The sequence below is a fragment of the Trichechus manatus genome, unplaced genomic scaffold (assembly GCF_000243295.1).
Source record: "Trichechus manatus latirostris isolate Lorelei unplaced genomic scaffold, TriManLat1.0 scaffold00026, whole genome shotgun sequence".
NCBI classification, from domain to species: Eukaryota; Metazoa; Chordata; class Mammalia; order Sirenia; family Trichechidae; genus Trichechus; species Trichechus manatus.
Genome location: NW_004443962.1, coordinates 11,805,489 through 11,822,053, shown reverse-complemented (window position 1 = coordinate 11,822,053; position 16,565 = coordinate 11,805,489). Strand labels below are relative to the sequence as shown.

At 37.5% G+C, this 16,565-nt stretch overlaps 1 protein-coding gene across 2 annotated transcripts in view; it reads left to right on the top strand.

The window, feature by feature from the left end:
• The window catches only part of STXBP5L (syntaxin binding protein 5L), a 399,309-nt gene that overhangs the window by 171,943 nt on the left and 210,801 nt on the right, over window positions 1–16,565 (top strand). For both annotated transcript variants that reach the window (XM_004373644.3, XM_004373645.2), the window contains exon 11: window positions 12,483–12,555. In XM_004373644.3, the coding sequence (XP_004373701.1) occupies window positions 12,483–12,555 (73 nt within the window). The remainder of the gene's footprint in view (window positions 1–12,482; window positions 12,556–16,565) is intronic.

Here is a 16,565-nt window from a genome sequence, read left to right as displayed (position 1 = left end):
AAATCACTTGGGGAAACTGGGGTCCCCTAATAGCCTCTCGTAGTCCAGCTCCACCCATCCCATTCCAAAGCCAATCAAAGTTAAAGCACTTACCTGATATCAGTGATCTGGAACTCTGGTGGTGCTGCAGTCACATCTGTTTCACATCTGGCTTTGCATCAGATGCGACTGCAGCACCTCTGATTACTCTAGGATTGCTGATGTGTGGTTAGTGATATATTTCAATTTTGAGAATAATTAGTAATAAGGGCTTTTGGGAGGAGAGATGCTGATATATTTTTATCGCCCTGGATATAAATTAAGACTCTCTGTAAACATAAGAACTAGTCTAAACTTCTTTGTGAGCTGTAAGCTTTTAATGATACAATCTAAAAATCAAGAAGGATGAAAACATAAAAAGAGAAATATGAATTTATGATCAAAACAACACAGTGTGTATATACACCACTAAATTGTCAAGAGGGAACATAAAGATATAGGGAAAGAGTACTGGTCTTGGAAACAGAATATTTGGTTTTATGATTTTGCTCTGCCACTTACCAGCTATGTGACATTGGGCAAGTCAAGCTACATTTATGAGTTTGATTTATCTTTTATAGAAAGAAGATAATAATATTGACCCCGCATGATTATTGGAAGGCCATACTGAACACACTTTATAAACTATGAAGATATATAAGTTGTTTTGCATTGAATATATTAATTTGTTTTAAATTTTCAGTTTCATATTAAAAAGATAGGATAAATCTATATGAAATAACAATCAATGTAGCACTTTATTTACAGAGTTTCTAGGGACAGGCAAATTACCTGTGTTGTTGATTAATCAAAAAAAAATTTGTTGGGTGTTTCTATGGCCAATGCTAAAACGACTTGTTGAGAATACAGATGAAATAGGAAACTGATCTCTGATGTCAAATTGCAAAAGAAAAATCTGGTCAAGCAAGGGCAATAACTATAACTTATCAAACTTAAATAATGTAAGACCTTAATTCAGTGCTGAATTATATGGTTCCAACTGTAAATACTGTACTAATATTACAGGCTAGTTAGATAGGTGATGACTGGAGTATTCATGCAAAGCTTCATGGAGAAAGTAGGGTTTAGGTAGGCCTTTAAGAGTGACCCAAGTCTTGAAAAAGGATATTGAATAAAGATTTTAAAACTATGAGGTTTGCCAAGTGAAATCAAATTATAAAGAAACTTAAAAGCCTTTGGAGGTATTTGGAAGGGAGCTACAGAGAAAGTCTGGGAAAATATTAGGATGAAAGAAAGCAATGAAATGAAATGAAAGGAGTACGTAGGTTTGAAGAGAGAGGCATTAAGATCTGAAATTCCACATTCCAGCTGGGACAATTGTAAATGATGTACATTTAAAATGGTCAAGACCTGAAACAGGGTGTTGCTTGTAGGAGTGGAAAGAGAAATACCCACTGAATGTTTTGAACAACTGGATTAGGGAGTGATACAACTGATGAGAATGAGCTCTGGTGGTGCAGTGGTTAAGTGCTCTGCTGCTAACCAAAAGGTCGGAGGTTCAAATCCAGCAGCTGCTCTGTGGGAGAAAGATGTGGCAGTCTGCTTCTGGAAAGATACAGCTTTGGAAACCCTATGAGGCAGTTCTACTCTGTCCTATAGGGTCGCTATGAGTCAATCAACTTGACGGCAGTGGGTTTGGGTTTTTTTTTCTTTTTTAATAGCAGTTTCTGGAAAGAGGGAAAGATAAGTCTGATTGTGAACCCGTAGAATTGTTTAGAAACCAGAAAAAGAGAGGAAAAAAGGCTTACAATATTTTTTTATAAATTATCAGAACATGGATGTTTTCTGAAGTTATAAGGATGAATGATGAAGTAATATAGGAAGAACAGAGGACCAGACGTTAAGCTTAGGTAAATGCCTCCTATTAAGAGTCTAGAGGAAGAAAATGGGCCGCAAAAGATACTAAGAATGTGTAGCTGCAAAGTCAAACACTGTATTTGAGTGTGTGTGTGTAATTTCTGCACATCAGTGGGGATATTAGGACAATTTCTAAAAACGTTCAATAAATTATACGTGTACTGTAACCACGTCTGTTTACTTCTAAGCCGCATATGCAAATTTTTCTTTTTCAGAGAGGCAGTAATAAGGGTGGAAACTTTCATTTGCCAGGGTTAAAGGCAGAAGTTTAAATTTACTCACTAAAATATAAATGTGTTTTATTATCTAATTCTAATTAAAACAGCAATAAACAAAAATTGCAGAAAAGAAATTCTACAGTGCAAAACAGTATATGATTAAAAGTTTCTCTGTCCCTATCCAGAGACAACCACTGTTACTAAGTTTCTTATGTATGCTCCCCAAAATAATCTATGCATAGATGCATGTAATCATTTATGTGTGTATACATTATCTGCTTTTATACAAATGATTGCATACTCTATGTACTATTCTATATCATACTTTTTTGCATCATAGTCTATGTTGATTATGATTCCATATTAGAAAATATGGAACTTTAGTCTTTACAGCTGTGTAGTGGTAAATGTTACACATATATTAAATAAATTCATTAAGATGATAATATTTTTGAATCATTTGTGACATTTAACAGTTCAGTCCAATTCTAAAAGAATACAAATGCTTTAATATAGATTCTGTACTGAGATTTGTCAGCTTACACCTAGATTTAACTATATCTAGTCCTTTCCAAGCCCCATAAATAACACTTTCGTCTTCAGAGAGGTAATAATTATACTGAGCTTTTCACCTTGTTGGGGTCTATGGTTTGAAGACTAAGCCTACTCAGGAATAAATCAAAATAGTAAGGAAAGTAATACAGTTGGCATCTGTTGAGGACCTACTATGCTAGGCTTTGCATTAGACATCTTTACATATGTTATTTCATCTAACTTCATAAAAGAATAAGGTAGTTATTCTTTTCCCACCTTCGTGCATGGAGAAATTGAAGTTCAGAGAAATCTATTAATTTTCCAAGATCAAACTCTTATTAAACAATTGAGACAAGATTGACTCTAACGCTGTCTGACTCCTCAGGAAAACTTTTTAATAAATAGTCCCCACAATGCATAAGATATTTCTACAAAGGTGAAACTTCCGTTGCCAGTTTGAATTATTTGTAAAAGAACAGCAATAATCTAAAACGGATGTAACTACCTAAAATGATAATTTATCTATTTATGACTTTTGTTCATTCATGCAAATATCTCAGTTATTTTTCTTCTTTTTTTAATTGTGCTTTAAGTGAAAGTTTACAGTTCAAGTCAGTTTCTCATACAAAAATTTATACACACATTGCTTTGTGAACCTAGCTAGTCTCCCTATGACAGCACACTCCTCCTTTCCGCCTCGGATTTTCCGTGTCCGTTCAACCAGCTCCTGACCCTTTTTGCCTTCTCATCTTGCCTCCAGACAGAAGCTGCTCATTTAGTCTCATGTATGTACTTGAGCTAAGAAGGACTGTCTTCATGAGTATCATTTTATGTCCCATAGTCCAGTCTAATCTTTGAGGAGTTGGCTTTGGGAATGGTTTCAATTGTGGGCTAACAGAGAATCCAGGGGCCATGTCTTCCAGGATTCCTCCAGTCTCAGTCGGACCATTAAGTCTGGTGTTTTTACTAGAATTTGGGTTCTACATCCCACTTTTCTCCTGCTCCATCAGGGACTCTGTTGTGTTCCCTGTCAGGGTGGTCATTGGTGGGAGCTGGGCACCATCTAGTTCTTCTGGGCTCAGACTGATGGAGTCTCTGGTTTATGTGGCCCTTTCTGTCTCTTAGGCTAATATTATCCTTGTGTCTTTGGTGTTCTTCATTCTCCTTTGCTCCAGGTGGGTTGAGACCAATTGATTTCTCTTCGATGGCTGCTCACTAGCTTTTAAGACCCCAGACGCCACCCACCAAAGTGGGATGCAGAACATTTTCTTAATAAACTTTGTTATGCCAATTGGCCTAAATGTCCCCTGCCCCCAGACCCTGCCCCTGCTACTCTGTCCCTTGAAGTGTTTGGTTGTATTCAGGAAACTACTTAGCTTTTGGTTTAGTCCAGTTGTGCTGACTTCCCCTTTAGTGTGTTGTGCTTCCCTTCACCTAAGATAATTCTTATCTACTGTCTAGTTAGTGAATACCTCTCTTCCTCCGTCCTCACCCTCGTAACCATTAAAGAATTTTTTTTTCTGTGTTTAAACCATTTCTTGAGTTCTTATAATAGTGGTCTCATACAATATTTGTCCTTTCCTGACTGACTGATTTCACTCAGCATAATGCCTTCCAGATTCATACATGTTATGAGGTGTTTCACAGATTCTTCGTTGTTCTTTATCATTGCATAGTATTCCATTGTGTGAATGTACCATAATTTGTTCATCCATTTGTCTGTTGGGCACCTAGGTTGTTTCCATCTTTTTACTACTGTGGACAGTGCTGCAATGAACATGGGTATGCATATATCTATTCCTGTCATGGCTCTTATTTCTCTAAGATATATTCCAAGAAGTGGGATTGCTAGATCTTATGGTACTTTTATTTCTAGCTTTTTAAGGAAGCGCCAAATCAATTTCCAAAGTGATTGTACCATTTTACATTCCCACCAGCAGTGTATAAGTGTTGCAGTCTTTCCACAACCTCTGCAACATTTATTATTTTGTGTTTTTTGGGTTAACGCTAGTTTTGTTGGGGTGAGATGGTATCTCATTGTAGTTTTGATTTGCATTTCTCTAATGGCTAATGATCATGAGCGTTTAGTCTGTCTGGTAGCCACCCGAATGTCTTTGGTGAAAAGCCTGTTCATATCCTTTGCTCATTTTTTTAATTGAGTTATTTGTCTTTTTGTTGTTGAGGTTTTGCAGTATCTTGTAGATTTCAGAGATTAGATGCTGACTGGATTTGTCACAGCCAAAAATTTTTTCCCATTCTGTAGGTTGTCTTTTTAGTCTTCTGGTGAAGTCTTTTGATGAACACAAGTGTTTGATTTTTAGGAGCTCCCAGTTATCTAGTTTCTCTTCGGGTATTTGTGTATTGCTAGTAATGTTTTATATTCTGTTTATGCCGTGTGTTAGGGATCCTAGCATTGTCCTTGTTTTTTCTTCCATGATCTTTATTGTTTTCAATTTTATATTTAGGTCTTTGATTCATTTTGAGTTAGTTTTTGTGCATGGTATGAGGTATGGGTCTTGTTACATTTTTTTGCAGATGGATATCTGGTTATGCCCACACCACTTGTTAAAGAGACTGTCTTTTCCCCAATTAACAGACTTTGGGGCTTTGTCAAATATCAGCTGCTCATAGGTGGATGAATTTACATCTGGATTCTCAATTCTGTTCCATTGGTCTATGTATCTGTTGTTGGACCAGTACCAGACTGTTTTGACTACCGTGGCAGTATAATAGATTCTAAAATCAGGTAGTGTGAGGCCTCCCACTTGGTTCTTCTTCTTCAGTAATGCTTTACTTATCTGGGGCCTCTTCTCTTTCATATGAAGTTGGTGATTTGTTTCTCCATCTCATTAAAAAATGCTGTTGGAATTCGGATTGGGATTGCATTGTATCTGTAGATTGCTTTGGGTAGAAGAGACATTTTCACAATGTTGAGTCTTCCTATCCATGAGCAAGGTATGTTCTTCCACTTATGTAGGTCTCTTTTGGTTTCATGCAGTAGTATCTTATAGTTTTCATTGTATATATCTTTTACATCTCTGATTAGATTTATTTATTAGTTGTTTATTTTCTTGGGGGCTATTGTAAATGGTATGGGTTTGGTGATTTCCTTTTGGAAGTTCTCTTTGTTGGTGTAAAGGAATCCAACTGATTTTTTTATGTTTATATTGTATCCTGCTACTTTGCTGAAATCTTCTATTAATCCAGTAGTTTTCTTGTGGATTCTTTGGGGTTTTCTGTGTATAAGATCATATCATCTGCAGATAGAGATACTTTGACTTCTGCATTACCAATATGGATGCCCGTTATTTCTTTTTCTAGCCTAATTGCTCTGGCTAGGACCTCCAGCACAATGTTGAATAGGAGTGGTGATAAAGGGCATCCTTGTCTGGTTCCCGTTCTCAGGGGGAATGCTTTCAGACTCTCTCCATTTAGGATGATGTTGGCTGTTGACTTTGTATAAATGCCCTTTATTATGTTGAGGAATTTCCCTTCTATTCCTCTTTTACTGAGAGTTTTTATCATGAATGGGTGTTGGACTTTGTCAAATGCCTTTTTTGCACCAATCAATAAAATCATGTGGTTCTCGTCTTTTATTTATGTGATGGATTACATTGATTATTTTTCTAATGTTGAACCATCCCTGCATACCTGGTATGAATCCCACTTGGTCATGGTAAATTATTTTTTTGATATGTTGTTGATTTCTATTGGCTAGAATTTTGTTGAGGATTTTTGTGTCAATGTTCATGAGGGGAACTGGTGTGTAATTTTCTTTTTTTGTGGTGTCTTTACCTGGTTTTGGTATCAGGGTTATGCTGGCTTCATAGAATGAGTTTGGGACTCTTCCATCTTTTTCTATGCTCTGAAATACCTTTGGTAGTAGTGGTGTTAACTCTTCTCTGAAAGATTGTTAGAATTCTCCTGTGAAACCGAGAGGGACAGGGCTTTTGCTGTTGGGAGTTTTTTAATTACCTTTTCAATCTCTTCTTTTGTTATAGGTTTATTTAGTTTTTCTACCTCTGTTTGTGTTAGTTTAGGTAGGTAGTATGTTTCTAGAATTTGTCCACTTACTCTAGGTTTTCAAATTTGTTAGAGTACAATTTTTCATAGTATTCTGTTATGATTCTTTTAATTTTAGTTGGGTCTGTTGTGATATCGCCCATCTCGTTTCTTATTCAGGTTATTTGCTTCCTCTCCTGTTTTCCTTTGTCAGTTTGGCCAATGGTTTATCGATTTTGTTGATATTTTCAAAGAACCAGCTTTTGGACTTGTTAACTCTTCCAATTGTTTTTCTATTTTCTATTTCATTTAATTCTGCTCTAATTTTTATTTGCTTTCTTCTGGTGGTCAAGGGCTTCTTTTGCTGCTCTCTTTCTGTTTGTTCAAGTTTTAGAGTTAATGTTTTGATTTTGGCCCTTTCTTCTTTGTGGATGTGTGCATTTATTGCTGTAAACTGACCTCTGAGCACTGCTTTTGCTGTGTCCCAAAGGTTCTGGTAGGATATGTTTTCATTCTCATTTGATTTTGTGAATTTCTTTATACCATCTGTCTTAGTCATCCAGTGCTTCTCCAACAGAAATATCACAAGTGGATGGATTTAACAAAGAGAAGTTCATTTTCTGACAGTCCAGTAGGCTGCAAGTCCAAATTCAGGGCATCAGCTCCAGGAAAAGCCTCTCTCTCTCTCTCTGTTGGCTCTGGAGGAAGGTCCTTGTCATCAGTCTTTCCTTGGTCTGGGAACATCTCAGCACAGGAACCTTAGGTCCAAAGGATGCGCTCTGCTCCCGGCACTGCTTTCTTGGTGGTATGATGTTCCCATGTGTCTCTGCTCGCTTCTCTCTTTTATATCTCAAAAGAGATTACATTAAGACACTATGTAATCTTTTCAACCTCATCAGTATAACCAAATCACAGTGACAGAATTTATAACACATAAGGAGATCACATATAATCTCATCATAATGATAGAGTTTACAACACATAAGGAAATCACGTCAGATTACACAATCATACAACACTGGGAATCTTGACGCAGCCAAGCTGACAGATATTTTTGGGGGACACAACTCAATCTGTGACACCATCCTTAATTTCTTCTGTAACCCAGTAGTTTTTGAGTAAAGTGTTATTCAGTTTCCATGTGTTTGATTTTTTCCCCTTGCTTTTTCTGTTATTGATTTCCACTTTTATGGCTTTATGGTCAGAAAAGATGCTTTGTAATGTTTAGATGCTTTGGATTCTGTTGAGGCTTATTTTATGGCCTAATATGTGGTCTGTTCTAGAGAATGTTCCATGTGCATTGGAAAAGAAAGTATACTTGGCTGCTGTTGGGTGGACTGTTCTGTATATGTCTATGAGATCAAGTTAGTTGATTAGGCTTTTACATCTTCAGTATCTTTATTGAACTCCTTTCTGGATGTTCCGTCCTTCACCAAAAGTGGTGTGTTGAAGTCCCCTAGTATTATTGTGGAGCTGTCTATCTCTCTTCTCAATGCTGTTAGAGTTTCTTTTATGTATTTTGGAGCCCTGTCATTGGGTGCGTAAATATTTATTACAGTTATGTCTCCTGGTGTATTGACCCTTTAATCATTATATAGTGTCCTTCCTTATCCTTTGTGGTGGATTTTACTTTAAAGTCTATTTTGTCTGAGATTAATATTGCCACCCGTGCTCTTTTTTGATTGTTGTTTGCTTGATATATTTTTTCCCATCCTTTGAATTTTAGTTTGTGTCTTTAAGTCTAAGGTGTGTCTCCTGTAGGCAGTATATAGACGGATCGTGTTTTTTAATCCATTCTGCCACTCTCTGTCTCTTTATTGGTACATTTAGTCCATTTACATTCAGTGTAACTATTGATAGGTATGCATTTAGTGGTCATTTTGATGTCTTTTTTTGTGTATTGTTGACAGTTTCTTTGTTCCACTTAATTGTCTGTGATGAGTTGTTTTTCTTTATGTATTTTCTTTTCATCTTTTTCATTGTTGTTGATTTTGTATTTGCTGAGTCTTTATTTTTATTTATTTTTTTGATGTGTAAGAATGTTGGTTTCCTTTGTAGTTACCATAATATTTACTCCTATTTTTCTAAGTTTAAACCAATCTTTTATTTCTTTATATCGCCTTGACTTCCTGTCCATCTGAAAGATCTATGACTACTTTTTTTAGCCCCTCTTTTTTGTTTTAATGTTGTTGTCTTTTACATATTGACACCTCTGTTTCCCTACTTTAAGCATTTTAGCTTTGATTTATTTTTGTGGCTTCTCTATATGGGTTGATATCTGGTTGCTCTGTCCTGTGTTCTAGTCTTGGGTTGTTATCTGATGTTATTGATTATCTAACTAGAGGACTCCCTTTAGTGTTTCTTGTAATTTTGATCTGTTTTTTGCAAATTCCCTAAACTTCTGCTTATCTGGAAATGCTATAATTTCACCATCATATTTGAGAGACAGTTTTGCTGGATATATAATTCTTGGCTGGCAATTTTTTCCCTTCAAGGCTTTGTATATGTCATCCGATTGCCTTCTTGCCTGCATGGTTTCTGCTGAGTAGTCTGAGCTTAGTCTTAGTGACTCTGTTTTGTAGATGACTTTTTGTTTATCCCTAGCTGCTCTTAAAATTCCCTCTTTATCTTTGGTTCTGGCAAGTTTAATTATATTATGTCTTGGTGACTTTCTTTTGGGATCTACCTTGTGTGGGGTTTGATGAGCATCTTGGATAGATATCTTCTAATCTTTCACGATATCAGGGAAGTTTTCTGTCAACAAATCTTCAACGATGCTGTCTGTATTTTCTGTTATCCCCCCTGTTCTGGTACTTCAATCACTTGTAAGTTATTCCTCTTGATAGAGTCCCACATAATTCTTAGAATTACTTCATTTTTTAAATTCCTCAGTCTGATTTTTCCTCACATAAGTTGGGGTCAAGTGTTTTATCTTCAATGTCGCTAATTCTGACTTCCATTGCCTCAATTCTGCTCCTATGACTTTCTACTGAGTTGTCTAATTCTGAAATTTTATTGTTAATCTTCTGGATTTCTGTTTGCTCTCTTTCTATGGAGTCTTGCAGCCTGTTAAATTTGTCATTGTGCTCTTTTCTAATCTTCTTAAGTTCCTCTATTGCTTTGCCTGTGTGTTCATTGGCTTGTTCTGTATTTTGATGATCACCTTCCTGATTTCTTGAAGAGTTCTGTATGTTAATCTTTTGCATTCTACCTCCAGTAATTCTAAGAAGTTCTCTTCCTCTGGAAGATTTCTTGATTCTTTGTTTTGGGAGCTTGGTGATGCCATCATGGTCTGCCTCTATGTGATTTGATATTGACTGTTGTCTCCGAGCCATAAATAAGTTATTACATTTATTTATTTTATGTTTTCTTACTGTGTCCTAGCTTCTTGTTTTGTTTTCTTTTGATATGCCCAAATAGGCTACTTATATGAGCTAGTTTGATTATTGGCACCTTTGAAGCTCTAACATCCTGTCAGCAGGTGGTTAGATTGGTTACTAGGTGTGTGACCCCAGGAGTCCGTTTACTTTTCTTGTATGGATTCAGCTCAGGTGTCCAGATAGTTGATCACCAAGTGTGTGGTGCAGGCTCTCACCTACAGTCCTAGATGGGCATGGGTGATTAGAGTAGGCACCGGTACCTGGCTGCATTAGGGGGTCATGCACTGAGCAAGGCAGGGGACTGATGGCTGCCCTTGCGTGTCTGGGAGAAAGCATGTCCCTGTTGCTTAGAGTGCATAGGTGGGTGGGGTTTGCAGCCAGACTATGGGCACCCAGTGCTGTTGGCTGTAATGACTGGAAGTCATCACTTATTCTTGGACCCCTGTCATGGGTGGCTAGGTGGTGTGGGTGGAGCCACCAGTCCTCAGGCCCCTGATGTTGATAGGTGAGGACCCTGCTTAATGGGCAGTGTTGTGTCAAATGTCATGAACCTGCCACTCCACCATATAGCTGATGCAGTGAAGTTAGGCTTCAGGTGCATACCCTTTTGTACTGTGGTAAATGGGGCCTATGCTGTTGAAATGAGCCTGCACAGAACTACGTAGTGGTGAAAGGCATTCAGAGTCCATGGACCCCTTATACCTGTGCCTAGACAAAGAGGCTGTGCCTGCCCTGAGCTCCTGGCTTAGAGGAGCTGGCAGATTAATTTTTCCTGTCTGTCAGTTTGTTCCCTCTCCAAGGCTGGGGGAATGGCTCAGGGGACATGAGGGGCCCTACTTCCAGCCCAGGGGAAGCGGCAATGGCTGAAGCCAGCCCTGGGACCCAGTGCATAGCGGGGAGGGAGCAGGTAAATGGGAGAGAGGTTCTTCCCAAACCGGGTGTTTTTTGATCTGCGGGGTATGTTAAATGCAATTACTTACCTTTTTCCGATTGAGCACTGCTTTTTACTGGCTCTGGAGGCCTTAGCAGAGTCTCTGCTGCTGGGTCTCTCCCGAAGTGGAAAACGTTTCCTGAACACCACTGCCCACCTCACCACGCATTCCAGCTGATCCAGCTGCAGGGTGCGGGCTCCTACAAGTCAAGTCTGGCAACTCCTTGCTGCTTCTGTACTATCTCTCCTTCACCTTGCCACTCAGTCCCATTCCTCAACTTTGCCTTTGGTGTTCAGGCCTCCTAGATTGTCATATATAATCGATCCACTTGTTTTTCGAGTCTTTGTTGTAAGCGGGACCACCAGAAGCTTCTGACTATTCCACCATCTTGGCCCCGCCTCTTCAGTTATTTTATTTTCTTAGCAATGGTTTCCCAACCAGTGATTTTCTTAAGGAGGAGAAAAGACAAAGAGGCAATAACTAGTAATATGGAACCCTACTGTTCTCTAAACTGAAAAACAAACCAAACAAAACCCGGAAATATTGAAACAATGTTGAGAAACTTAAAACAGCTCTACTACGTAAGGGAGAAGGGGGAATCCTCAGTTTGAGAATAATAGCAAACAGTATGTAGACTGCATACTGTCACGTAGATATGCACCCAAACAAGTGCATACACTTTCTCAGTTTTCTTTACTTTTTTCTTTTATACTCATGTGACTCATAAAACATGCATAGACTCTATAGCCACTCAAGACTGGAAGGACCGTGACAGTCATCTATACCAGTTTCACATCCAAGACTTAAATCTTCTAATCAAAATTCCTGCCAAGTGATATTTGAGCTTATGATTACATATTATATCTCTCAAAACTAGCCAGTAGAGACTCCTGGTATACTGAAAACAAGAAGGAATTTAGAAGCAGATGACCTAGATTAAAGTTTCACCTCTATCTTTTACTAGCGGTGTAACCTTGTATCAATCTCTAAACTCATTGGGCCTCAATTTTCTCTGTAAAATGGGAAAATAGTAATACCTGCTCTAGCCACTGATAATTAAATATAATGTATATAAAATGTTCTTGTAAATACTTTTTCCTTAAATTGAGAAAAACTGTTCCCCTGTGGCTTTCACTTATTGTCCTTTATCATAGATGAAAGCCATGACTTCCTGCCTACTCTAATTAAATTAGCACCTCCGCAACAGCAAGTCATTCCCTATACCAGTAATTACCCTTTTCATTTTTTTCATAGCTCATATTACTTTCTGAATTGATCTTGTTTGTTCAGTTGTTCATGGGTGGTATAAATCCCTAGAATGTTAACTCCATCAGTAGAAAGACCTTGTCAGTCTTATTCTCCTCTATCTTCTTTGTTGTTAAAATAGTGCCTGATACATATAGAAAGAAAGAAGGAAGGAAGGAAATAATATTTGATCAGGAGATAAAGGAACTGTAATTTTGTGGTTTTATAAAATATATAGTATGAAAAATATTCAGTTTTTCTTCTTTATTTTTTAGAATTTCAAGAACCTTATGCTGTCGTAGTACTTCTGGAGAAAGATCTCATTGTAGTTGATCTGACACAAAGCAAGTAAGTTATCCATATACAGATTAATGTTAACTATTTTTAAACTCTATTAATTACAATTAAAATACAGGAAGACATTTTATATAACTGGCATTAGTATTCTTTAGATGGTTAAGATTCTTTATGTGAATATTGTTTTGCTGAAATTACAGAAATGTAATTTGGTTCGATAATTAAAACTAAACCAGCATAATTTGGGCAGCACTGAGAAAACTGAGAGTATGAAGGTAACCCCTAATGTTTTGAGACAAGCATTTGAAGACTCAGGACACATAAAATGGATCGCATTTCTGCTGTTTCCTTAAGCAAAAACCATTGTTACAGAAATTGTACAATGTAATATCTGGCCATCTGCTAGTTTACTGACTAAGGAAAATTACACGTGATAGAAGTACTGTTGGACTACAACTACAGACACTACAGAAGAGCAGGATCTTGGGGGCAGAGAAGATGGGGACCATCCTTTACTTCTTTTTCTTTCCACTATATTGTGGCAATTCAAATAAAAAGTACTGCTGTTACAGGGGTCCTCTTCACTCCTTTACATTGACAGTTAAGTAGGTTTGAAAATGATGGACAGACACTGTCTTCCTACTACACATTGATGATTGGCACAAAACTGATTTTCTCTCATCCTTTCTCTCTCCTTTACATGGAATAACCTTATCTTCTTTTTTCTCCTTATTTTAATATTTTGTCTGTCAGAATCTCAACTCAGTTATCACTTCCTCTTAACAAAAACTTTCATTACTATATGATTTGGTCAGATATGCTATTATTGAGGGAGAAAGATGTGGCAGTCTGTTCCCATAAGGATTTACCTTAGAAACTCTATGGGACAGTTTTACTTCGTTGTAAAGGGTCACTATGAGTCAGAATCAACCCGACGGCAACAGGTTTGGTATCTATTATTGCCTCTCATAGGCCCTACATTCCCCTCCTTCATAACTTTTGACACTGATGCAGTTTTGCATGTGTTGTTTAAAGATTCTCTCCATACTAGATTATAGGCCCCATGAAGGAGGGGCTGTGTCTCTAAACAGAGTAGGTTCTCAACAAGTTTTTGTCTAATGAAATACAGTCTGAATTTTACTTCCCATCTAATTTGTAAAGGTAAGAGCCAAGATTCTTCTTTATGCTAATTTGAAATATAAACTATTTCAGAATTTTGAAGGAGGTGTAGGATTTGGGCCGTGTTGTTTTTGTTGCTGTTAGGTGTTGTTAAAGGCAGTTATGTTAACGAGGCAGGACTCAGTCCACAAGATTAGGTTGTGTTTTAAGTCAATCTCTTAAGAGGTATAAGAAAGAGAAGTGAGCAGGGAGACAGGGGAACCTCATTACCACCAAGAAAGAAGAGCCAGGAGCACATGTCCTTTGGACCTGAGATCCCTGGGCTGAAAACTCCTAGACAAGGGGAAGATTGATGACAAGGACCTTCCTCCAGAGCCAACAGAGAGAGAAAGGCTTCCTCTGGAGCTGGCACCCTGCATTCGGACTTCTAGCCTCCTAAACTGTGAGAGAATAAATTTCTCTTTGTTAAGGCCATCTGCTTGTGGTATTTCTGTTATAGCAGCCCTAGATAACTAAGACAAGTACCACCGAGTCAGTTCCAACTCATAGTGACCCTATGTACAACAGAACTAAATGCTGCCCAGTCCTGTGCCATGCTCACAATCATTGTTATGCTTCAGCCCATTGTTATAGCCACTGTGTCAATCCATCTCATTGAGGGTCTTCCTCTTTTCCACTGACCCTCTACTTAACCAAGCATGATGTCCTTCTCCAGGGACTGATCCCGTCTGATAACATGTCCAAATTATGTGAGACATAGTCTCACCATCCTTGCTTCTAAAGAGCATTCTTGCTGTACTTCTTCCAAGACAGATTTGTTCGTTCTTTTGACAGTTCATGGTATATTCAATATTCTTCGCCAACACCACAATTCAAAGGTGTCAGTTCTTCTTTGGTCTTCCTTGTTCATTATCCAGCTTTTGCATGCATATGAGGCGATTGAAAACACCATGGCTTGGGGCAGGTGCATCTTAGTCTTCAAGGTGACATCTTTGCTTTTTAACACTTCAAAGAGATCTTCTGCAGCAGATTTGCCCAATGCAATGCATTGTTTGATTTCTTGACTGCTACTTCCATGGATGTTGATTGTGGATCCAAGTAAAATGAAATCCTTGACAACTTCAATATTTTCTCCATTTGTCATGATGTTGCTTATTGGTCCAGTTGAGAGAATTTTTGTTTTCTTTATGTTGAGATTTAATCCATACTAAAGGCTATGGTCTTTGATCTTCATCAGTAAATGCTTCAAATCCTCTTCACTTTCAGCAAGCAAGGTTGTATCATCTGCATATCAGAGGTTGTTATAAATGAGTCTTCCTCCAATCCTGATGCCCCATTCTTCTTTGTATAGTCCAGCTTCTTGGATTATTTGCTCAGCGTACAGATTGAATAGGTATGATGAAAGGATACAACCCTGATGCGCACCTTTCCTGACTTTAAACCACACAGTACCCCCTTGTTCTGTTCCAACAACTGCCACTTGATCTGTGTACAAGTTCCTCATGAGCACAATTAAGTGTTCTGGAATTCCCATTCTTAGCAACGTTATCCATAATTTGTTATTATGATCCACACCATCGAATGCCTTTGCATAGTCAATAAAACACAAGTAAACATCTTTCCGGTATTCTCTGCTTTCAGCCAGGATCCATCTGACTTCAGCTATGATATCCCTGGTTCTGCGTCCTCCTCTGAATCTGGCTTGAATTTCTGGCAGTTTGCTGTTGATATACTGCTGCTAATTTGAAACACAGAATATTTCAGTATTTTGAAGGGTCTGTAGGATTTGGGCCATAAGATTATCATAATTGTGAATTCTGCCTAACTACTTTTATCAAAATTAAACTTGATTAATTTTTGTTTACATATTAGATGTTATACCTCTTTCTTTAAGAATTTCTAATATTGGTTTCATTCAAATGTATTTTTCTGGTCTCACCGGTACTCAACTGTTCTTTGTCTTATTTGTTAGTTCTTCATGCCTTATCTTATTATCTAACATCCTCCAAGGCCCACTAGACTTTAATTTTTATACTCACTTTATGCAGTATACGTTTATACTTAGGTTTTATTACCCTATATAAGTATGTGAATTGACATTTTGTTTGCAACTCTTTATCTAACATTTCACTTTCTTCTGTGCCATGTTTCCAAATCTACATGACATTCCCATTTCATTGTCTATTACGTGAAATTTAACACATTCAGTACTGAATATATTCTTTTTCCCTCCAAATAGTCTCGTTTCAGCCAAATTTAATATTATACATGTTGCAGATTTGGAGTCCTGCTCAATTTCTTTCTTTTTTTTCCTTTGATCTTCTACATGAAGGAAAGCATTAGGACAGATAAATTTCCCATTTCTTGGATTCTTGGATTCATATTTTCATTTCCATATCTACAGCAACCAGTTTACACTTTTACTTCTGAATTCCTATAGCAAAATTTTATTTTTCCCCCTGTAACATCTTTTTCCCGGCTCTTTGTCAATAAACTAGAATAATTTTCCACAAACGTATTAAAGATATTGTTCACCATGTCAGGAGCCTATCATTGTTACCTCTTGCATTTATGAAATCCCAAATTGTAGATCTTGTCTTTAAGGTGATCTATTTATTTCACTTTTAACTCTTCTGTCTCAGGAATGTTAATAATTTCTACTGTGAAACAGGGAATCTATGAATCCATCTGGTTTAATCTGCTTGCCATTTGGTAAATGCAAACAGCTTCTTTCCACATGTCTTTGAATATACTGTTATTATTATCTTTAATACCATCTGCAGCATTTCAGATTGGTAGGAAGAAACCCCTACATGCACACACACACACGCACACACATACACACACATACACACATACACACACCATATGCTCTGGAAATTGAATTAAGTTCCTAATGAAGTTTCTAGTAATTTAGGGAGATTAGTTTTATTAGCCCCCCC